Source organism: Ctenopharyngodon idella, chromosome 19 (assembly GCF_019924925.1).
Source record: "Ctenopharyngodon idella isolate HZGC_01 chromosome 19, HZGC01, whole genome shotgun sequence".
In the NCBI taxonomy this organism is placed as follows: domain Eukaryota; kingdom Metazoa; phylum Chordata; class Actinopteri; order Cypriniformes; family Xenocyprididae; genus Ctenopharyngodon; species Ctenopharyngodon idella.
This window is the reverse complement of record NC_067238.1, coordinates 13,039,577-13,062,883: the sequence shown is the minus strand read 5'-3', so window position 1 is coordinate 13,062,883 and position 23,307 is coordinate 13,039,577. Positions and strand designations below refer to the sequence as shown.

Sequence of the window (23,307 nt, the reverse complement as noted above, 5' to 3'; positions counted from 1 at the left end):
TCAAACACATAAAACATTAGCCTTTATATAGTGTTTCTAGAGTAAAGAAAACGTTGTACTTATTCAAACAACCAGTTCTTTATTTACCCTTGCATTGCAAACAAGCAGAGACGGTCCGAACTGCGTGAGCCACTTCCTTCATGATAGAGCCGGGGCGGAGTTATGAGGCTTGACTGACAGTTTGAGGATCCAAAGGGGTTACGAGGTTTAGTCACAAGCTCTTTTTAATACTTTTCATTGGTTAAATAGTTGCAAAACCCACAGAGAGACGAAAAGGGTGAACAATAGTAATGATTTATTAAAAAAGACGAATTATGGAGATACGATGTAGGAGGATATGAGATACGGCGACTATAGGCCTATTAAATAAAACTTTACATGGTTTTACATGGTTTACACTGATAATTCGCTAATATGTGCAAAATATTTTGTTGACATTATTATTTCACCAGCCATGTAAAAATTTTACTTTGACATGCAAAAAAGCTTTTTAGCGTTAAAATGCTTTTTTTTATTTTTTTTTTTTTTTTTTTTTTATTTAACTTTCCTATTGTGCATCTATCAAATCACATGCAGCTGTAAATGACGGCTACTTGTAAATACACATGATGAAAAACATGCAAAATTTGATTGTTAGACTGAAGGGACAACTTATCCAACTCTCCCCTACACATTTAATTATTTTATCTCTTCTGATTAGATATATTATGAAAATATATTTTAATTCTATGGCTAATTCTACCCAAAATCTGTCCAATCTAAAATCCAATCTCTGATTTCAGCACTGGACAGTGACCAATATCATATCAGAGTTCACAATCTACACTAGCCTTTTACCAAGACAGCAATAATATCTACAAACCCCCTGATTTCCTTCTTCAGGCATATGTTGATGTTTACAAATCTCAAGTATCTGGTCTACATTAATACCTACTATGGCATCCTAAGAGCCAAGCATGATTCACTAAAAGCTCTTGCTGGAAAACACAATTGCATTATTGAAGTGCAGCAGCCATGACCATGAAAGCACAATAAGCATATTTATGTAACAAGGCTAATTTACAGCGAAACATGCACACAGCCCTCATCAATAAAATTGACATTACAGAGCCACTTCAGTTTGTGAGTGCACAGCCACTTCCCTGTGCAGACTGCTCTTCAGTCATTTCAGCGGCTGGATCTTTAAAGCAATGTGTCTAAGCAAGGCAAACAGGCCATCTCTTTGGTAATTTATAGACAGCAGCTATCTGTAGACATTCTAATTCACTGGGTTTTTCTATGGCAGCTTTCCATGAGTGTCTGCCTGGATGTGAGAGCACTGCTGCTCTGAGATCGATCAATCGATGAGGACATACCAACAGCATACAGCATCTCTGAGTTTCAGTTACACGGAGTCTGCATTAAAATCTGCTGTTTAATGAAATAACATCATTCTGAGATACTTTAACCCAAAAAGCAAGAGAAAAAAAAGTACTGTGATGCCATGGTACTGCATGATTACCATTTTCATGCATCATGGTATTTACACATTCAACAAGAATTCAAAGAATACCATGGTATTACCATGATATCTTTTGGCAAAATGGTTTTATCTGCACCTCATAAGATTCAATGTCATATTATGTTTAAATTGCATGACCAGATGAAATTATGATAGATAGTAGGGGGAAAGCTTGAATATTTACCAATAAATGCAAGCATGTTTTCTTCTTATAAAGTTTTTTCATTAAAACAGGGATCAGTGATCTCTACCTGGAAACCTAATACTGAATCAGTGCAGATTTAATATCTATTAAAGTGAAACAAAGTATCTTTAAGACAAAACAGTCATCCACAAAAAAAAAAAAAAAAAAAAAAAAAAAACTAAATTAAAACATAGGCTACTCAAAAACAATCCATACATACATACATAAATATGTTGTAAACTTCCTTTCTGGGTTACTTAAATCATATAGCCCAAAATAAATACTTTTATAATAAACAATACATGATATGCAATGCATAAAATTATGTAGTATTCAAGAATATAGTCCCATTGCATTGGGAATTTCAGCTATCCTCAGAATATCCCTCCTGTCAAACAAAACTCTAAGAAAAAGAAAAAGAAAAGAAAAGAAAAAAAGTCTATTATTTCCTAGACTGTTATTCTGTTCTCCACGGGTACTGCCCGAAGAAACAGTTAAGTTCAAGTTAAATCTCCTTTTATGGGAATCCGGTGTGTTTTCCCTCATTGTTTTATTTACTCCACTTTTATTCTTATTAGATTCAATAACAATTGTCACTTGAAATAAATTTGCGCTTACCTTAAGCCAGGTAATGCGTCAGCAAATCCAGTGTATGTGTCATATCATGCCGTGTTTATGATTACACCTGTCATAGACTACCATTCACACTATGCCAGCATTAGCGTTCTGAGAGTGCTATTAAATGACCGGAACATACCATCACATCCTGAGGTAAAGGGGTGCGGCGGAGGATCCCACCAAAACGAGACCAAACCTGAACACACGGATGTGAGCTCTAAATGCATTGATATGTTCCATAAATAAGGCGACATACAGAAACATTACGTACATGATATTCAAGGTTACAATCAAAGAAATGTCAGGGAATAATTTCAATGACCCTCTATTTTCAAACATATGTTCATCCACACATCCCTTTTACACACAAATAAAGACTGTTTATGTCCTGAAAAAGGAAAAAAAAAAAAGCTCTAAATTAAGTCTAAAATAAGCTCTAAAATAAAATAATTATAGCAAACGATTATGAGGAATAAAATAATAATAATCATCATCATAAATGATTATAGTAATTATTTAATTTAATTTAATTTAATTTAATTTAATCCATAAAGATTTTAACAAAAATGCCTAAAAGTCAGACTGTTATTATGAAAAGCAGCTTAAGTTCACTAACCCCGGATATTGTTTAAATACCGGGTTTCAACAGCAGAGGGCTGCAAGTATCCTTTCTATTCTGTATGTTTGTGTCCTGTAAAGTTTTAACTGAATTGATTTTTGCTGTTTATTCTCCCGACGGTGTCTTGAACATTTTCAGTGTTACAGTGAACATTTCTAGTGTTAACGAATGTTACTGAGCGTTTAACTTTAATATAGACACACATACTAACAGGTACTGAATGCTTCTGTTTTTTATATATATTTAGATAAGTAGATTCTCCCTTATAACAGTTCTTTAACCCGATGGTATCTCGTTAAAAACTGTTCTAAATTATGATTTTTAATGTGTAATATCAGTTTTTCTTATGATGAAGTTGCCCAGCTTGAGTTATATGCAATGATTATGTATATTATATATGTATATTTATGTTAGCTTACCTAATATTATGGTTATTCATATTATTTGCATATTATAGAATTCCTCTTTACACATAAAAATGCATATCTATGTATATTTGTTCAATAACTATTATGTCTGTCAACAGCCTCCTAAGTTTAAAATAAATGGGCAGCAGTTTATCAGATTTCTCCTCTCAACATTATTACTGTCTGTGCCTTTCCTAGAATGTGGCAAGATATGCAGGCAGAAATCAACGCCAGACACCATCCTTTCTTAACAACTTTCTTATTGTTTTTCCTTGTTCAGGTACTTTAGCCAGGTGAATGCTGGGAGTTCGAGCCCTGTTTGGAATCGGTCTTCTTGTGACATCACGAGGAGGCTCTGTCCTGACGCATACAGGAGCATGTGCACGTGTTGCCAGTAACATCTACAGTAAACACAGACAGGCTTGCACTATGGCTAATACTATTAAGTACCTGGGGTGAGTGTAAATGCACTACACTCTCTGTGATATGATAAATATTGTTGCATATAAGTCAATATTTGACAGTTGTAAAGTTAGTCCATAACATGATGTTACATTACTGTTGTGAATGTCAACAATAGTCTCTCTGACATTTGAGCTTTGCTTAAAGCATTGTTATTTTAGTATCATTGAGATATTATACTTTCTCTTTTCATTTTAATTTTAGTTAAAGTTTTAGTAATTTAGTCATATTTTTTTCTCATTTTTATTAGTTGTGTGTGTGTGTGTGTGTGTGTGTATATATATATATATATATATATATATATATATATATATATATATATATATATATATATATATATATATATATAAATTCAGTTTTAATTATTTTTGTTCTTCAAGTTAAACTAAATGAGAAATGTTGCCTTGGCAACTAGCTGAAATTAAAATAAGTTAAGTTAAAATAAGTTTTTTTTATATATATTATTTAAGTTAATGAAAATGTTTTTTTTTTTAATGGTTATAATTATAGTTAACTATAATAACCCTGCATTGAAGATACATTGTGTTTCATTGTTTGCCATTGTACTACTGTATGTATTTCCCAACTTTCTGGCACAAACACAACCATTTTTATTCCTGGTTTCTGTCATCATAGACAAGAAGAGGCTCAGCACATTGACGAGGAGCTGTTTAATGAGTACAGCTTCAGCGTGGATCAGCTGATGGAGTTGGCCGGGCTTAGCTGTGCCACAGCTGTGTCAAAGGTACACCTGATGCTCCACCATCATGCAGAAAGGATCAAATACAGCTTATACACATTACACACAATCAAATCATTCATTTACTTCATAGGGCTATCCTCTACAATCACTGCTCAGGAGTCCACCCAGAGTTCTGGTGATCTGTGGGCCAGGAAATAACGGAGGAGATGGCTTGGTTTGTGCTAGACATCTCAAACTGTTTGTGAGTTCGACTTATAGCTGAAAATAAAATCACTGCACCTGTTTCAAATCTTTCCCTCATTAAACTTAATATTTTATGAAGGCGTATTGACTTTATTCATATTGCATGTGAATCTCCTAGGGTTATGAACCATCTGTATTGTACCCAAAGCGCCCCAACAAACAGCTGTTTCAGAATCTTACCACCCAGTGTGAGAAGATGGATATATCCTTCCTGTCAGAGATACCTGAGGTACAACAGAAACCTCAGCGGTCAATAACACATTTTTTACACTGTGGGGGGCATATTTATTTATTTTTTTACCCTTTATATGGATTCCTCCTCATTAATAACTAATAAAATAATGCACTGAATGTCCCAGGGACACCTATATGACATTTCAATGTTTTGAACTTTTACTTTTACATAAAAAAATGGATTTATGATCATTTATTATTTATGTTAATGGATATATATATATATTTACATTTTTTTATATGTACACAATCGTTCAAGAGTTTGGGTCAGTCATTTTTATAAGAAAGAAAGAAAGAAAAAAGAAATTATTATTTTTATTCAGCAAGGATGCATTAAATTGATCAAAAGTGGCAGTAAAGACATTTATAATATTACAAAAAAATTCTATGTCCATTAAATGCTGTAAACTTTCTATTTGTCAAAGATTCCTGAACAAATATATCATGGTTTCCACAAAAAATATTTAGCAGCCCAACTGTTTTCAACATTGATGATAATAAGAAATTTCTTGAGCAGCAAATCATCATATTAGAACGATTTCTGAAGGATCATGTGACACTGAAGACTGGAGTATTAATGCTTTGACATCACAGAAATAAATGACATTTTAAAATATATTGAAATAGAAAACAGTTATTTTAAATGGAAATAATATTTCACAATATTACTGTTTTTACTGTATTTTTGAGCAAATAAATGCAGCTTGGTGAGCAGTAGAGACTTCTTTCAAAAGCATCTTACCAATCCCAAACTTTTGATCAACAGTGTATATATTTAATATGTATACTATGTGTCTAAATACTATATGTCATGTATTTTCCCATCATGCCGTCTTTAGGCTGATGTGATTGATGAAGCTTATAACTTGGTGGTGGACGCCATCTTTGGATTCAGTTTTAAGGGTGCGGTGCGTGAGCCATTCGGAGACATCCTCTCCCAACTAAAGAAAATCACTGTTCCCATTGCTAGCGTCGACATACCTTCAGGTGGGAATTCACACACACCAATAATAACCACTAGTTTTATTGCAATCCAAGCAAATGTTTTGGGTTTATTAACATGTTTGATTAGCATTTAAGAGCCAAAAAGCATCTTTTTATTGCATAAAATACCTGGTAATGCTAAGTTAAATAGTTTTTTATGACAAAAGATGTGCTGTTTCTTTCACTCTTCAGGCTGGGATGTGGAGAAAGGCTGTCCTGATGGGATTCAGCCTGACATGCTCATCTCCCTCACGGCCCCTAAGAAGGCGGCCAATCACTTTAAAGGACGCTATCACTTCCTGGGAGGACGATTCGTTCCTCCTGCACTTGAACAGAAGTACCAGCTGAACCTGCCTCAATACCCAGGCACTGACTGTGTGTATCAGCTGAACTGAACATCTCACTTTTGTGTCACTAATCAAAAAGAAACCTGGAATGAATATACTGATGAGTTATAAATGTATGTTTACCACTCTGAATACTTCTTCTGCTTTTCTTATAATGGGTAGATATGGACTTGATGAATAAGGACGTTTAAAGATATTGATTCTTTATTGCCAAGATTGTTAGAGAATGTTTCAAAGGAACCGCTCTGATTAGTTAAGGATTTATAAAAACCTCTAAATAAAATAAATAAATAAATATTTAATTCTAGTTTTTGATGGTTTTGGGATTTATTGACTAAGCCAGAGTAATTACTGTATTATTGTTTTGTGTTTAAGTATATTGGTTACATACGGAAATATTTCAAATGGAATAAAAAATGACATAAAATAACACTTTATGCTGACATCTATAAATGTAAATGAATATGTTTAGAGATACAGGCAATTGTATTGAGCAAATCGCACAGTAAGTCCAGCACATTGCCGTAGCTTGCATAAAATTTCTTATATTTATTGAAACAGCATCTTTTTGTGCCTGACTAAGGTCTTCAAACCAAATATTACAATTAATATAATGAATTTTGCAAGCTGCAGCAGTGTGCAGAGCTCTTTGCATTTCTATAATAATTCTGAAATTATTTTTTGCAGGCAAGAACTCAGATCTCAATGTCACCTTTTAGGGAAAAAATAAAAAATTTAATGCAAAAATATCAATAATCGATAAATGTGTCATGGATCAGTCCAACATATGTAGTTTGTTTCATAGATTGAGTTTATATTTTACAGACCTAAAGTCTGTAATGAAATAGAATTTATTTCTGTTCATTTCAACACCATATAAATAGCTTTATAATACATCACAACCCATTTGTGGTTTATTCATAAGAGTAATTTACATTCATGTCTAGTCGTGATTAACAATCTAAAAACACATCATCAGTTCCAATTGTTTACATCTTGTAAAAGTAAAAAACAAGCCACAAAACAATAACTCTAAAAAACGCTATTTTCCTCATTGATATGGCATCCAATGAGGGTCAAGTATGAGGAAGTACCTCCATGCAGGTATGACATAATCAATGTCACAGAGAAATGTCTTTGTTTTGCTCTTGATGACTTTGTCTGGATGATCTTTCATCTGTTTAGCTTTTACAGCAGGACTGTCTCTCCTCCTTGAACTCGCTGGTGTGGCCCAGGGTCTGACCCAGGGTCACCGCGCTGATAGAACCTCTGGTCACCTCTTTACTAGCCACTTTCTTGTGTATTGCTGATGGATTAAACATCATTGAACACTGTCTTTATGCATTTAAAGTGAGTTAAAGTCAAGAAGGGTTTTAAACTTAAGGTATAAACTGGTTTTGACACCATAGTAAATATAAATCCTGTAATATTTTGCTGTGCTTCAATGTTAAAGGGTTAGTTCAAACAAAAATGAAAATTCTGTCATTAATTACTCACCCTCATGTCGTTCCACACCCGTAAGACCTTTGTTCATCTTCAGAACACAAATTAAGATATTTTTGATAAAATCCAATGGCTCAGTGAGGCCTCTATTGCCAGCAAGATCATTTCCTTTTTCAATGCCCAGAAAGCTACTAAAAACATATTTAAAACTGTTCATGTGACTACAGTGGTTTAACCTTAATATTATAAATTGACGAGAATACTTTTGTGTGCCAAAAAATAAAATAATGACTTTATTCAACAATATCTAGTGATGGGTGAGGGCAAAACACTGCTTCATGAAGCTTCGATGCTTTACGAATCTTTTGTTTTGAATCAGTGGTTCAGAGCGCCAAAATCACATGATTTCAGTAAACGAGGCTTAGTTACGTCATAAGTGTTTCGAAATTTCAATAGTTCACGTGACTTTGGCAGTTTGATACGCGCTCCAAACCACTGATTCGAAACAAAAGATTCGTAAAGCTTCATGAAGCAGTGTTTTGAAATCGCCCATCCTAGTGTTGTTGAAAAAAGTCGCTATTTTGTTTTTTTGGCACACAAAAAGTATTCTCGTCACTTTATAATATTAAGGTTAAACCACCGTACTCACATAAACTGTTTTAAATACGTTTTTAGTACCTTTCTGTGCACTGAAAAAGGAAATGATCTTGCTGGCAATAGAGGCCTCACTCGGATTTTATCAAAAATGTCTTAATTTGTGTTCCAAAGATGAACGAAGGTCTTACGGGTGTAGAACGACATGAGGGTGAGTAATAAATGACATAATTTTCATTTTTGGGTGAACTAACCCTTTAACAGTGACAGAAGTAAAAAGAAAACTCACCTGTTAGAACTTCAAGGAAGGCGGATTCAACATTAGTTGACTCTAATGCAGAAGTCTCCATAAAAAGTAAGCCTTTGGCCTCTGATTTATCAAAAAAATATAAATATATGTCAGTACAGCTTTATGTGTTTCATAGTACAGTATGTCTCAAAGTGATATTCACCCAAAAATGAAAATTCTGTCATCATTTACTCACATTCATGTCATTCCAAACCTGTATGACTTTCTTCTTCAGAACACAAAAGAAGATATTTTGATTTTCAATATATTCCACAGAAGAAAGTCAGACTTAGAGCAACATGAGAGTAAGTAATGATGACAGAATATGCGTGAACTATCCCTTTTAGGGCTGAAATGTCTAAAACAAAGGGTTATAACATGTATTGACACCTGCAAAGTCCTTAGCCTCCTCTGTTGGTACAGTGCGTACATTTCCCAGGTCACTTTTATTTCCCACAAGCATGACTACTATATGAGGATCAGCATGGTCATACAGTTCCTTCAGCCATCGCTCAACGTTCTCATATGTCAGGTGCTTGGTGATGTCGTAAACCAGCAATGCACCCACTGCTCCTCTGTAATACCTACAAGAGCCAAACTATTCATTATTACACACGCAGAAACAGGAAGTGTATATTGGCTCAAATTGTGCTTTATCAATAATTATTTGGTTTACAATGAATTACCTAATAATTAAATTTATCTTGCGATATCATTAGTAGTGATGACTCCCAAAAAAGTATTCTGGATACTTAAAAAATGTATCAGTGTCACTGCAATAGATTCAGTGACATAAAATATCAAACCAAATGGCATCTACAAACAAATTAGGATACGGTAAAAGAGTTAAAAGTCATGCAAATACATTTGGGGCCACTGTAGATGTCAGTAACTTGTCAGTTATACTTCTAACAGTTTACCAGGTCAAAAAAGGAGTGGTTCTGGGTGTGATGCTAAATCCATCACAACAAATTCCACAGGCTGCTGCATTATCTTAAATAAGGATTTGTGTGAACGTACATAGATCAGAGTTATCCAAAGGATTAAAGGATATATAGTTTGAGATGACATAATGAGGGACTTACGCTGAAGTAATAGCCCTGTAGCGCTCTAGACCCGCAGTGTCCCAGATCTGGGCCTTGATGGTAATATTATCCACTTGAATGGAGCGAGTGCTGAATTCCACCCCAATGGTTGTACGGCTGTCATGATTGAACTCGTTTTTGGTAAATCTTGAAAGTAAGTTGCTCTTTCCAACCCCCGATTCCCCAATTAAAACCACTGAAAGACAACAAAGGACAAGCTTGGTTTTGTTGTAATTCACAAAATCAATAAAATTCATATGAAAAGAGAATATTTATTCATTTATTTAGTATAGGATATAGATTATTATTATTATCACCAAGTTTCAGACCCATCATTGTAAAAACAGTCTGAGATAAATCTGATGTCCAATCAAATTAATCAAACTTACCTTTGAAGACAAAGTTGTAGGCTAAATCTGTCCCCATGTTCACCCTAGCAGTGTCAGTCTGTGTTTAGTGCTTACGTGTTACTCTAGCTCAAAATCCACTGGGAGGAGAAAAGCAGATGCTCAAGTTTCTGAAAAGGTTTACAAATCCATTCTTGTGTTGGTCTAAAGGCAGATTCCACACGGCTAGACTCTTCTTTGAGACAGTTGGGGTGGGAGAGCAGGTGAAACAGGTAGAACCACTGACTCAATGGGAGTGACTTCATGATCTTACACAAATCACAGTGGCTTCTCAATCCAGCGGTATAGCTACATGTATCCTATGCTGTATGTATGCGTGCAAATCTGACATAAAGCTGAGTCATAAAACCAGCTGTCTTGTATCAACAGGTACTTCTCAAACAAGCACATTCTGAACTCCTTGAACAGATTCAGTTGTTGTAAACATAAACCTTTGTGTTTCACTATGATATATAAGCAGAGATGTCATACTTCAATGCAAAATGAAATGAATGAAAATGCAAGTTTACTTTTTTATTCAAATGTACAAGTTTATAGTGTTTGTTTCACGTGTTACACTGGTAAATCACACCTCAGCTGTTCATATGCAGCATTTACAAAATCATTGTTGTGTTAATGTTTGGTTTTAAGGACCGAGACAACTACTCTGGCTCCAATTTGTGACCTTTAGCATATTAAGGATTACGTAATTTCACGACAAAGAAGAGCAAGAATGCGGTAAACCTAAATCAGAATTTGACAGCTACAAAGGCGTGAATGTTCATCCTCCTGTCCTGTGGGTGGCAGCACCGCGCTAACGTGGCGCTGTTGTGTTGTATTGTATCGCGGAAGGAAAAAGAAGCGCTTCCGTCAGTACACACGCCGGGTTCATCATGGCGGCGGGACCGATTTCAGAACGAAATCAAGGTAAATTTATAAATTTAAAATCGTAGGAATACTTTTAGGCAATATTCAAGAAAAGTTTTGCAGCACTACGAAAACATTTTAAATTCTTAATGTCATCTCTACTAGCACCAAGTCGCTCACTTCCATTCATTCAAATACGCTTGGTAAAAACAAATAACAAAGAAGTTTTGGGTTTCATTTAAATAAAGTGTAACAAAACGACATAATGTATGCATATATAGTAGCAGTAGTGGTAATAATAAGAATCTTATGCGTATTTTATAATCTGCCTTTTCTTTGTGTCCTGTGCAGTAGTGTTTATTTTGATCATATTTTATTTTCAGATGCCACTGTATATGTGGGTGGTCTTGATGAGAAGGTCTCTGAGCCTCTTTTGTGGGAGCTTTTCCTGCAAGCTGGTCCTGTTGTAAACACACACATGCCCAAAGACAGAGTAACAGGACAACATCAGGGTGAGTTTCCATACCATTGAGCGTTCAGATGAAAGATTTCTTGCGTTTTGCATGATTTATATTGATATTGGTCTCCGTTCTTCAGGTTATGGCTTTGTGGAGTTCCTCAGTGAAGAGGATGCAGACTACGCCATAAAGATCATGAACATGATCAAACTTTACGGCAAACCCATACGAGTCAACAAGGCTTCGGCGCACAACAAGAACCTTGATGTCGGCGCCAACATCTTCATTGGCAACTTAGATCCTGAGATTGACGAGAAACTCCTTTATGATACTTTCAGCGCTTTCGGTGTGATCCTTCAGACGCCGAAGATCATGCGAGACCCGGACACGGGCAACTCCAAGGGTTATGCTTTCATCAACTATGCCAGTTTTGATGCTTCTGATGCAGCTATTGAGGCCATGAACGGCCAGTATCTCTGCAATCGGCCCATCACTGTTTCATACGCATTTAAGAAGGACTCAAAGGGCGAGAGGCACGGCTCTGCTGCAGAGCGTCTCCTGGCCGCACAGAATCCACTTTCACAGGCCGATCGCCCCCATCAGCTTTTCGCAGACGCCCCACCACCTCCCAGCATTCCCACACCTGTCATGACCGCCATGGGTGGAGGGATGCCAATGCCAGGTTAGATATTATGAGGTTTTTGAACCCTTTCTGACATTTTTTCCAAAATATTTATCTATTACACAGCCCTGCATCTTGAGAAAATAATTCTGCTGATTTGCAAAAAAGGCCTAATATTACCTTGATGCTGAGTTAAAAATATTAATATAATATTTCCCTCACATACAGTTTTTCCACAAATAGGAATGCAGATTTAGGGGTGCAACGGTTCAAATTACTCACGATTTGGTTTTTATCATGGTTTTAGGGTTTCGGTACGGTTTGCTATATGCTATGTTCAGGTAAAAAAAGGAGTACCGTCATAAAAATAAAGAAAATAAGAACAAATAATCAAACTACAAGCAACAGCACAAATAAATACAGTAGAGCAAAGATAAAAATAAAATAAACAATGCTTTTCAGGTTATTCAGGTAACACAGTAGTTTTCAGGTACAGAAATTGAATAAAGTAGCTAAACAAATGTAAAACATTGCATATAATCTTCACTGTATAAATTAAATAAAGATTCATTATTAATTAAGTTACAAAAGCTATTCAGAAATTCATACAGGTTTGGAACTACTTGAGGGTGAGTAAATGATGACATTTTGGGTGATCTATCCTTTTAAGACAATGCACGGATACAGTACGCTGATACTGAACACATTCGTTCTTTCTTGAGTGTTTAAGTTCACATAAGACATAACCTACTATGTTTGCTAGGATACTCTACAAGACGGGCATGTTGACAATTTTTGTGTGAATTTGTCTGTTCAAGCGCAAGACTTGATAGAGAAGGCAAAATGTGCGCGCTGTACACGCGCTTTGGATGAGTGCACAAATCTCCTCACAGCGCACGTGCTAGTTCTCTTTCACGTCTTGCGCTCGAATGTTAAAATTGGCAAGGCTTAAATGAGTTTAGTTTAAACGCAGATAGCAACGTGTGCTGTTCAGGTCTCACCTGTGCTCGTGCGCTATCAACACTCGGGTGATGATGGCGTAAAGGACTGGTCATATATATAGAGCATACGGCACTCGCACTGAAGTTTTGGGAAGCCAGAATGTGTATCCATTGACAGAAACATACATTAGCCTAACTCTGTCTATTTTATTTATTTTCAACAAACCATATTATAGATGCGTATGCGTCGTCAGATATGAGATGAGCGCGGTACAAGTGCGTGCCGAACCGTGTGAGGAGAACTGTACAGTTCGTTTTTTTTTTTGTTTTTTTTTAAACAGAGAACTATTAAACCCCTATTCTTAAACATATATATATTCATATATATAATATAATTTAAAAAAAAACTTCATTCCATTTTTGTGAAGAAAAAAACTAAACATTTGGTCTCAACTGAAAACTCAGTTATCAAAATAACACAAGACAGACAGTTTTTATGACAAAAAGAAAATGTTACAATATGCAAAGGAGTGTAAAATGTTCAAATACTTAATTTAATGTCATTTTCTTATGCCACTGCCCATAATTCTAACCTTTTTCATAATTCTAACAAACAATTGTAATCTGGCTCAAAGGAAGATGGGAATCATGGCTTTTTGGCAGTTTTTCTGGTGATTAATGAATAATACAAGACTTCTAGACATTACAAATGGTTGTCAAAAGCAAAAATGCTACAAAATGAACATATTTTGAGAGGAAGTGTGATGTGTTAGAGCAAAACAGACACTATTTTTGGAATCAGCACACCAAAATTAGTAAGAAACAAGTATTGAATTTCATTCAGCAAATATGATGCTGGCCGGGACAATAAATGTCTTTTGCATAATTTTTATTTGTATATTAAACTTGCAGGGATGCCGCCTCCTGGTGCTTTCCCACCTGTTCCTCCTCCTGGCACAATGCCACCTGGGATGCCGCCCGGTATGCCCATGCCGCCTGCACCAGGTACTCCAGGATCACAGGGTGGCGGAGGGCACCCACCAGGACCCCCGCCCTTCCCCCCTGCAGGAATGCATCCACCAGGAATGCCACCAATGCCAATGCCCCCGTCAGGACCTCCCGGAATGGTGCCTCCTCCGCCTGGCCCGCCTGGATCTACTCAACAGAGAGCACCTACTCCACCCGGCATGCCTCCTCCCCCCATGGGTGTCCCTCCCAGAGGACCGTTCGGTCCCCCAATGGGTATGTGTGTGAAGAAGTGGCTTGTGCATTTAAACGAAAGCAAAATAGACTAAATGTTGTTGTTGATGCAATAATTCCTTTCCTTTTTTACAGGTCCACCAATGCATCCGGGTATGAGGGGGCCTCCTCCACCAATGCCACCTCCAGGTTATGGTGCTGGCCCACCCAGACCTCCACCCTTCGGCTTCCAGAGAGGGCCTCCCTTGCCACCACGTCCTCCTGCACCACCAAGGGGTCCAATGAGAGCACCAATGCCTCCCTAAACCCTAATGTGAAGACCTTTTTGAAACCTTTGTTGTTTTTATTTACATTCTGTGCTTTAATAGATGGATCTCTTGCTTCTTTGTATACAGATTTCTTAATTTTGGTCATTGTACCTTTTCAGAATTAGCAAGAATAAACAATTTTATATAACTGTGTGTCATTTTTTGCAAGTTATATATCCTTTCTACTATCTAGTTTGGAGCTAGTAAGTTTTTTTTCTTTTTTTTTAAGGACATTTAATTGATCAAAAGTGACATTGTTACAAAAAAGTCAATTTCAAATAAATGCTGTTCTTTTGAACGTTTTATTCATCATAGAATCTAAAAAAAATATATAAAAAGTTCCACAAAAATATTAAGACTGTTTTTAATTAGAAGAAATGTTTCTTGAACAGCAAATTAGTATATTAGAATGATATCTGAAGGATCATGTGACACTGAAGACTGGAGTAATGATGCTGAAAATTCAGCTTTACCATCTCAGAAATAAGAAATTTAAATATATTAAAATAGAAAACTTATTTTAAATTGTAATATCCCAGAATTGTACTTTTACTGTATTTCTGATTAAATTAATTCAGCATTGTTGAGCTTAAGAAACATTTAAAAATATTACCGACCCAAAACATTTAAACGGTATCCTAGGTAACTTAAATGTGCGGTTATGAGCTTCTTTTACTGGGTTGATTATGATATGAGGAACAGAAAATAAATCCAGAAACCGACAATTGATATTTGCAATATTTTTAATCAAAAATAAGTCAAAAGCTTTATACATCATTTAAGCATATAACACAAGTGGGGGAATCTCTAAACTCAAAATTATGCATTTTCACCAGTGTAGGTCCATAAATTGTAGTGCCAGTATATTACTGTGGTTCATTTATACAATGTGAGGACGGTGATGTCTTTACATAAAAAAAGAAACATTCACAATTTATGAATGTTTTAAAAAGAAAATAGTTACATATTTCCTATGTGAGAAGCAATCAAAACTGGTTAAAATTGATCATTCCTTCTGCGGTTACTACAATTATGTCCTTCACACACATCATTTACTGTCACTATTTTTTGTTATATAGCACAAAATTGGATTCGGTTTAAAAGTCACGCTCTTGCCATCTAATGTATATATCAATATTATAATGTGCCTCAAAAACCACTGATTAACTCAGGGAGATAACATTACACATAAAGGCTAGCTAGACAGATACAAAACCCTGATACTGAAATCAGACTTTTTACATTTGTGAAAGCGCTGTTAAAGGGACAGTTCACCCAAAAATGAAAATTCTGTCATTTACTCAACCACAAGTTGTTCCAAACCTGTATACATTTCTTTCGTCTGCTGAACACAGAAGATATTTTGAAGAATATGGGTAAATGGAAAAAAAAAAAAAAAAGTATGGGGGGAAAAACCCTTTGAAAATCAATGTGGTGCTTGGTTGCAAATGTTGGGTTACTGACATTCTTCAAAATATCTTCTTTTGTGTCCAGCAGAACAAAGAAATTCATACAGGTTTGGAACAACTGAGGGTGAGTAAATGATGACAGAATTTTCATTTTTGAGTGAACTATCCCTTTAACTGTCATTGTGGCCAAGAGCTCTCAACTTAAGATTCAAAGTAACTAAAACAAAACATATTATACTCAAAAAAAAAAAATAAAAAAATACCGGTACATGTTACACAAGGAATGTGAGTTAAAATGTTCAATGAATGGGAATTATGCTTTATACCCATTTAAACAAATACTATATATGCAACAATTCATGTAGAATCATTTATGTAAAAACTCCTTAATGTATGAAAATTAAACATGACCAAACATACACCAAGGCACTTTTAATTGACCTACAGATTTTTAAATGGTCCAGCAGAAAAAAACAAACAAAAACAGATTGCCTACAAATTAAATTCTTGAAACTGGTGCATTATTTTATTTCCAATGCATAGAACACATAACACTGCTGCACTCTGAGATGAATTTTCAATGTTTAATTTGAAAAAGCAAAGAAACGAATTGTCTGAATAAGGCAGCTACATTTCTAGGGGAGCTCAAAAGACATGCAATTTGCAAAGAGTTCCATCCTGAGTGAATCTTTTCCAGCTGTTTTGAAGAACCCCATCTGGGACAAATGATGGGTGACCACTTTTCAGGACACTGCAGATACAGACTCCCAGAAAGAATCCTCTTCCCTGGTCGTGTGTGTGCATATGATGCACATTGTGGTTGTTTCTTTGTGAACTTTCATTTTTGAAGCAAGAAACATTAACCAAAACAGAACAAGGAAATAAATTACAAAAAGGACTTAATTGCTGAAAAATCAAAAGGAACCAAACCAAAAACCGTGCTGAAGCACTCTTTGGTAGCTCGAGGATTGAGTCCATGCTCTTGGGTGCTCTTTTATGAGATGACTTCTGTGTGACCCGCCGTGGCTTCCACTAGAGTGATCTGCTCGTCCGCAGAATCGATCTCTTCTGTTTTGATGACTACGCCACCTTCTGAAAACATGACAACTTCCTCTTCTCCCTCCGTTGTTTCTTCGATACCGACCTCTTCCTGCACAAACACAATGTGCTCCTGGTCCAGAGCCGTGGTGCCGTTGGTCTGTCCGTTTGACATGGCCTCCAGTTTCATACGGTATCCCTCGGCTTCCTGCTCTTTGCGGAGCAATTGCTGACGATAGGCTTGAGCTTTCCTGTTAGCTTCCTGTAACTGCCACTGGAGATGCTCCTGAAGATTGAGATGGAGTGGGGTGATGAACAAAGTGATCAGTAAGAAGTTAATGCAAAACCTGCCTATATATATATATATATATATATATATATATATATATATATAAAAACTCAACATTCAAATAAAATAAAAAAAAAAAACTTTACATAATGCAGGTTTTACATTAAATTCTAAATCTAATTATAAAATGATAATTCAATTATTTTTCTACTCCAATTCATTTTTTAAATATGACCATTTACACAGTTACTATCATAACCTGTTTTCATGACAAATTTATTTAAAAATATATTAAATAATTAAGATATTACTAACAGGTAAAGTAAATATAATTAATATATAAGCTAATATAGTGCATATATTTAGTGAAATGATCCCCTCTAGAGCTCATTTCTCTAGTGAACTAACATGCTGTGGACACTAAATGACTTGCCTGAGGTAAATGTAATGCTACGTGAGATATAGCTGTTTTATTGATGTCTTTCCACGGTTGAAACACTGGTTGAGATATTACATGTAAACATATGCATAGATTGCCTGGTGTTCTGCTGCACTTTTTCCTGTTGTGGTGGTTAGCAAACAGCGTTGCATTATGCGCGCCCCCTTCTGGATTGGAGTGTGTATTGCCTGTGACTGACTATATGCACCAAACCGTGACATCCATTCCATGACGGTTTGGGACAAATACATATACATATATATATATATATATATATATATATATATATATATATATATATATATATATATATATATATATATAACACACACAGAGAGACTGCTTTATATATTATACTCACTGTTTCACCAGTCTCTGAATTATTGGATGAAACTTCAATTTTCCTTTTACGAGCAGGAGGTTCGGAGTCCTCTACCACTTCCTCTGTGATTTGATTGGCTGGAACTGCCAATACTGATATAAAAATGAAAGAAAAATCAAAAGAGGAACATCCTTAATTCAAGGTATAAGAATGTCAGGACAGCAGTTATATTATATATGTATATATATATATATATATATATATATATATATATATATATATATATATAAATACATTTTTTTAAAAAGAAATCATTACATTTGAGCAAGGATGCATTAAAAATTATCAAAAGTGACAGTAAAGACTTTTACATTGTTTCAAAAAATTCTATTTAAATAAATGCTATTCTTTGAACTTCCTATTCATTAAACAATCCTGAAAAGTCAGTTTCCACAAAAATATTAAGCAGCACAACTGTTTTTAACACTGATAATAAAAAGAAATGTTTCTTGAGCAGCAAATCATATTAGAATGATTTCAGAAGGATCATGTGACACTGAAAATGTCATCACAGAAAGAAATTACATTTTAAAATGTATTCAAACAAAAAACAGTTATTTTAAATTATAATATTTCACAATATTACTGTTTTTACTGTATTTTTGATTAAATAAATGCATTTTTTTTTTATATTACTGACCAAAAACTACACACATTTTAAAAAGTATATCATTGAGAAGTTCAGTACAAAATCCTAGTTAGCTATACCTTAGTTAGTTAGCATAGTTACCATAGTTAGTTATACCTTGTCGTCCATCCTGCATTGTGACAAAGAAAGGTTGGCCGAGTCCATTTGTCTGCAGGTTTCCATGTTGATCTGTTAATATGGTTATGACCCTCTGACCCGATTCATTCACCACTTGTTGGATACTTGAGTCCAAAGCACTGACAGCTATGGCCTCTTCTGTGTCACCTAAACATCATGAGAAAATAAAAAACAAAAATCTGACATAAATTGTTGGTTCCAAGTCAATTTAAGATCATAAAATAGCCAACAATGTTCATAATCATTACATTAGGATATTGCACAATTATTTTTTAGTCATATCGTACCCGAGTTGGCTTTGATCAAGTCAGTGAGGTTGACGACTCCCCCTTGAAGGTTTGGGACACCCTGAATGATGAACTGTGGGGTGGAGCTCCCATTTACGATTGATGCTTCGGCATTCCTGTTCACCTGATTCTGCATTCCCTCCTAAAAGTCAAAATAAGGAACATTTCTTAGGGAGTTTTCACACCTAGCTCGTTTGGAACATTTGTTTCAGAACCTGGTGCATTTTCTCCCTTAGTTCGGTTCACTTACGCAAATGTATATACAGCAATTATGCTCAGATCCATGCCAAACAAAACTGTCCAAAATACATAAAAATACCAATGAAGTCTTGGAACTTGCTCAAAATGAAAAACTAATACAACAACAGCTACAAAGAAAGCCACTATAAGCCCGCAGAGCTGTTGTCCATCCATCCTGAAGGATGACCGCCATGAGCGGAATCCTGGAACATAAACAGCTGCACTCTGGACAATTTACTTGCATGTGACTTGTATAAACAAATCTCGTTCCATTCACAAATGTTGCCTTGTGAAAGTGAACCGAACCAAGAAGAAATTGCAACATTGTAACTATTTTAATCCCATTTCATAACAAAGCAAACAATCTACAGGTATGAAAACATCCTTAAACTATTCTCTAGTGTTTTTGCAGTTTTCTCTAAACACAACAAACCTGTAACAGGTGTATAAGTTCTGCATGTTGTATGTCGACAGCGATATCAAAAGCTGACTTGTCAAACTTGCTGAGGGCATGTACATCAGCACCATGTTTGATCAACAGCTCTGCGACGTTGTGATGGCCGTGCTGGGCTGCCCAGTGAAGAGCGGTCATCTTCAACATGTCTTTGGCATTGATGTCGGCACCACTCTAAAACATAAAAAGGAAAGGTCTCCTCAGTTGACAAATTTAAATAGGTTTTAGTACATTAAACTATCACAACACAATACAAGCCTCGTCTTACCCTGATTAATAAATCCACAATGACCTCATGGCCCTCTGTAGCAGCCATGTGCAGTGGGGTCCTGTCCACTTTGGTTCGGGCATCTCTGCTGACACCCGCCCTCAGCAGGACTTCAGCAGTGGAATAATGACCATGCTGGGCTGCTAAATGTAATGGAGAAGTTCCAAGCTGCAAAACAGGTACGTGAAAAGGTATAAGCTTTTACATATATAGGCAACAAAATATGTTTGAGCTGAGCATACATAGAAATCACATTTGGTATAAAACAATTCCAGTTTCCATAATTTTATGACTAAGATTTTATGACTCCCAAGTCAGAAAAAAAAGTTTTACAACACCCTGATTTTAAAATATCATATGTATGAATCAACATGTCATAGAAATGTAGCAGGTTTAATAGGATTTGGGTGGGGAGAAAATACATTTTCATTAGAAAGGACATTTGTATTATTATTTGGGTAATAACTTTACAACTTTACAATAAGGTCCCATTAGTTAAAGTTAGTTAATTCTCATTGTAGTTAATATTAATTCATGCAATACATTTATAACGGTATTTAGCCTATTTATTAATCTTTGTTTATGTTAGTTAATAAAAATAAAACTGTTCACTGTAAGCTCAGGTCCATTAAATAAAACTACACGTACAACTAAAATGTTAAAATGAACATTATTAAATACTTTAGAAGTATTTATCCATGTTAGTTCATGTTAACTTGTGAGCTAACTAATGCAACCTTGTTGTAAAGTGTTATCATCATTGATATATACAAAATAATATGGTGTGATTGCCTTTATAGTACTGCCTTGAGACAATTTACATTGGCAGTGCTACATACAAGCAGATAATGTCAATGACACATCATATGAGTCAGAATATGATGTAAAGATTATGTCAGATCTTTATATATTGGCTTATGATTCTTAAAAATCATTGAAAACATTGTTTTCCTTATTGATTGTTTCTTGTGAAGGCTAAGCTCTTAAATCATTAACTCATAACATTAATGATCACATGACCAACCCAGTCAGTGGTGAACGGAGCTCCGTTGGCCATCAGCGTCCTGACCTCGTCATCAAGACCATTCCGAGCTGCTTCTAAAAGACGCTTTCCCAAATCCACCAACGACATCTAGGCAAAGACAGAGATTAAATATACCATACTGGGAGTAAAAATGGTGTTATTATATGATGATAATGTCTGTGCATTAATCTAACAGAGATATATTGGAGTGGAAAAAAAAAATGTATCTGCCACTGACCAATAAAAAACATCCTTAACTTCATTTGTGACCCTGGACCACAAAACCAGTCATAACCAGCTGCACAGGTATATTTGTAGCAATAGCAAACAATACATTGTATGGGTCAAAATTATCATTTTTTCTTTTATGCCAAAAATCATTAGGATATTAAGTAAAGATGAAGATATTTTGTCTAACATTATTTATATCAAACAATTATTTTTGTGAGTGGATATGCGAAGGACTTCATTTGGACAACTTTAAAGGCGATTTTCTCAATATTTTGATTTTTTTTGCACCCTCAGATTCCAGATTTTCAAATAGTGCATCTCGGCCAAATATTGTCCCATCCTAATAAACCATACATCAATGGAAAACTTATTTATTCAGCTTTCAGATGATATGTAAATCTCAATTTCAAAAAATTGACTCTCATGACTGGTTCTGTGGTCCATTGTGTAGTGATTGCCTAAATGTACATTTCACATGTAGTGTGTGAGAGATGTGTACCAAATTATGAGATTAGTTTTCATATTGACCTATATTTTACGTACATGTGGGAAAAGTGGATGTCTGAAAGAATAGGAAGAAAATAATGTTACCATCTCCTTAAAGATATCACTACTTTGTATTACTATTTTTCCAGCTATTTGCATCTGTCCAGAAAACCAAACTGAATTTAATCGTTCATGCAGATTTCGACGCGTCATTCGCGTTTATTTTTCAGAGGACGTTTAAAAACACATCTGAACAATTTACACTAACGCAGTAACCAGTTAAACAGAACACTTATAAGTAAACAAGCGGATACACAAAAAGTAAATCATTAAACAACAGCCTTTCTGTCCATATCATTAGAAAATAAGTCATGAAAACAGTAGACAGAAACAGCAGAGGTGAAACTCCGTATATATCAAAATAACTCCATATAAGAACACATACACAAAAACATATGAACTTATAAACAGAAACAGTTGTTTACATTAGTAGGCAAACATTTAACGGCGATTTTAAAGCTCGTATTTTACATGCCAAACTCATGTGCCATGTGGAGTCAAATACAGAGACGAGCAGATCACACACATCCTCCATCTGCGACACGAACTAATGAAGACTGCGCATTTCAAACTCACCTTTATAGTCTGTCTGTTGGACGTCTATTATGTAATATTTAAGCACTATATAGTTTTTCGTGCTGTATTTCTGAACTGGCTAAACATAAACATGTCTGTGTGTTTAAAGCGCATTCAGATATGGCGGCTGCTTTAACCCCGGAAATAAAAGTGTTATTCAGACGCTATGGACGTGTCTCAAAACCTAGCGAGCTGCCTACTTAGACAGCATATTAGGGCCTATTAGGTGCGGTTACTAGCGAGCTGCCTACTTAGACAGCATGTTAGGGCCTATTAGGTGTGGTTACTAGCGAGCTGCCTACTTAGACAGCATGTTAGGGCATATTAGGTGCAGTTACTAGCGAGCTGCCTACTTAGACAGCATGTTAGGGCATATTAGGTGCGGTTACTAGCGAGCTGTCTACTTAGACAGCGTGCTGGGGCCTATTAGGTGCGTTTAAACCCCAAAAATAATGCACATGCCTATAACGCTCAAAACAATGCTGACTAGGTAGGCAGCTCGCTAGAATTTGAGACAACCTACCTATTCAACTATATAGATCCTTAATATTTTTATATTTTTTTTATTTATAATATTTATAAATAATTATTGTAAGTGTATATAATACATTTATGTATCATGGTTTTTATGTATGTTTCTATTTAATATATATAATCATTAAAAATGTTTTATTTACTTTTTAACGTTTTAAATATATGAAAATGCTTTTCTTTCTTTTATCTGGTGCATCTGTAACAGTAACGTAAAATTATGAGTGAGATGTTTTTTAATATGTTTGCATTGTATAGTCTCTTCTCTCAGTCAATGTTCAAAAATAACATATTTTACCTATTAAATAAAAAAAAAAAACATGAACACAGAT

The 23,307-nt window shown here is 35.2% G+C and overlaps 5 protein-coding genes across 12 annotated transcripts in view; 2 read left to right on the top strand and 3 right to left on the bottom strand.

Moving 5' to 3' along the window:
- oxr1b (oxidation resistance 1b) overlaps nt 1-2,448 on the bottom strand; it is a 58,320-nt gene extending 55,872 nt beyond the window's left edge. Inside the window, exon 1 of one of the 3 annotated variants that reach the window (XM_051871962.1) lies at nt 2,304-2,448. The gene's annotated coding sequence lies outside the window, so the exon portion shown is untranslated. The remainder of the gene's footprint in view (nt 1-2,303) is intronic. The other 2 variants (XM_051871964.1, XM_051871963.1) reach the window with 2 other exon arrangements.
- Nucleotides 2,449-2,887: 439 nt separating this feature from the next.
- Nucleotides 2,888-6,609, top strand: naxe (NAD(P)HX epimerase). 3 transcript variants are annotated; one of them, XM_051871990.1, is made up of 7 exons: nt 2,888-2,981; nt 3,610-3,784; nt 4,428-4,536; nt 4,625-4,735; nt 4,856-4,966; nt 5,811-5,958; nt 6,148-6,609. In XM_051871990.1, the coding sequence occupies exons 2-7, from the start codon at nt 3,627-3,629 to the stop codon at nt 6,348-6,350; spliced, it is 840 nt and encodes a 279-aa protein (XP_051727950.1). In that variant the 5' UTR covers nt 2,888-2,981; nt 3,610-3,626; the 3' UTR covers nt 6,351-6,609. The 3 variants fall into 3 exon arrangements, with proteins under 3 accessions (XP_051727950.1, XP_051727949.1, XP_051727951.1); XM_051871989.1 differs by having other exon boundaries at nt 2,930-3,135; XM_051871991.1 differs by having other exon boundaries at nt 2,941-2,961.
- Nucleotides 6,610-7,010: 401 nt separating this feature from the next.
- rab25a (RAB25, member RAS oncogene family a) lies at nt 7,011-10,386 on the bottom strand. Its single transcript, XM_051872003.1, has 5 exons — nt 10,103-10,386; nt 9,714-9,909; nt 9,019-9,212; nt 8,629-8,709; nt 7,011-7,608 (listed from the first exon to the last, which is right to left on the bottom strand). The coding sequence occupies exons 1-5, from the start codon at nt 10,137-10,139 to the stop codon at nt 7,484-7,486; spliced, it is 633 nt and encodes a 210-aa protein (XP_051727963.1). The 5' UTR covers nt 10,140-10,386; the 3' UTR covers nt 7,011-7,483.
- Nucleotides 10,387-10,867: 481 nt separating this feature from the next.
- Nucleotides 10,868-14,643, top strand: sf3b4 (splicing factor 3b, subunit 4). Of its 2 annotated transcripts, none has more exons than XM_051871985.1 (5): nt 10,868-11,026; nt 11,350-11,478; nt 11,564-12,106; nt 13,900-14,229; nt 14,323-14,643. In XM_051871985.1, the coding sequence occupies exons 1-5, from the start codon at nt 10,993-10,995 to the stop codon at nt 14,490-14,492; spliced, it is 1,206 nt and encodes a 401-aa protein (XP_051727945.1). In that variant the 5' UTR covers nt 10,868-10,992; the 3' UTR covers nt 14,493-14,643. The 2 variants fall into 2 exon arrangements, with proteins under 2 accessions (XP_051727945.1, XP_051727946.1); XM_051871986.1 differs by lacking the exon at nt 10,868-11,026 and adding an exon at nt 11,147-11,169.
- A 577-nt stretch (nt 14,644-15,220) lies between these two features.
- gabpb2a (GA binding protein transcription factor subunit beta 2a) lies at nt 15,221-22,600 on the bottom strand. 3 transcript variants are annotated; one of them, XM_051871983.1, is made up of 9 exons: nt 22,445-22,578; nt 21,866-21,884; nt 21,092-21,199; nt 20,068-20,235; nt 19,779-19,973; nt 19,106-19,247; nt 18,783-18,965; nt 18,032-18,144; nt 15,221-17,228 (listed from the first exon to the last, which is right to left on the bottom strand). In XM_051871983.1, the coding sequence occupies exons 3-9, from the start codon at nt 21,197-21,199 to the stop codon at nt 16,899-16,901; spliced, it is 1,239 nt and encodes a 412-aa protein (XP_051727943.1). In that variant the 5' UTR covers nt 21,866-21,884; nt 22,445-22,578; the 3' UTR covers nt 15,221-16,898. The 3 variants fall into 3 exon arrangements, with proteins under 3 accessions (XP_051727943.1, XP_051727942.1, XP_051727944.1); XM_051871982.1 differs by lacking the exon at nt 21,866-21,884 and having other exon boundaries at nt 22,445-22,600; XM_051871984.1 differs by lacking the exon at nt 21,866-21,884 and having other exon boundaries at nt 18,798-18,965; nt 22,445-22,600.
- Between the last annotated feature and the right edge of the window lie 707 nt (nt 22,601-23,307).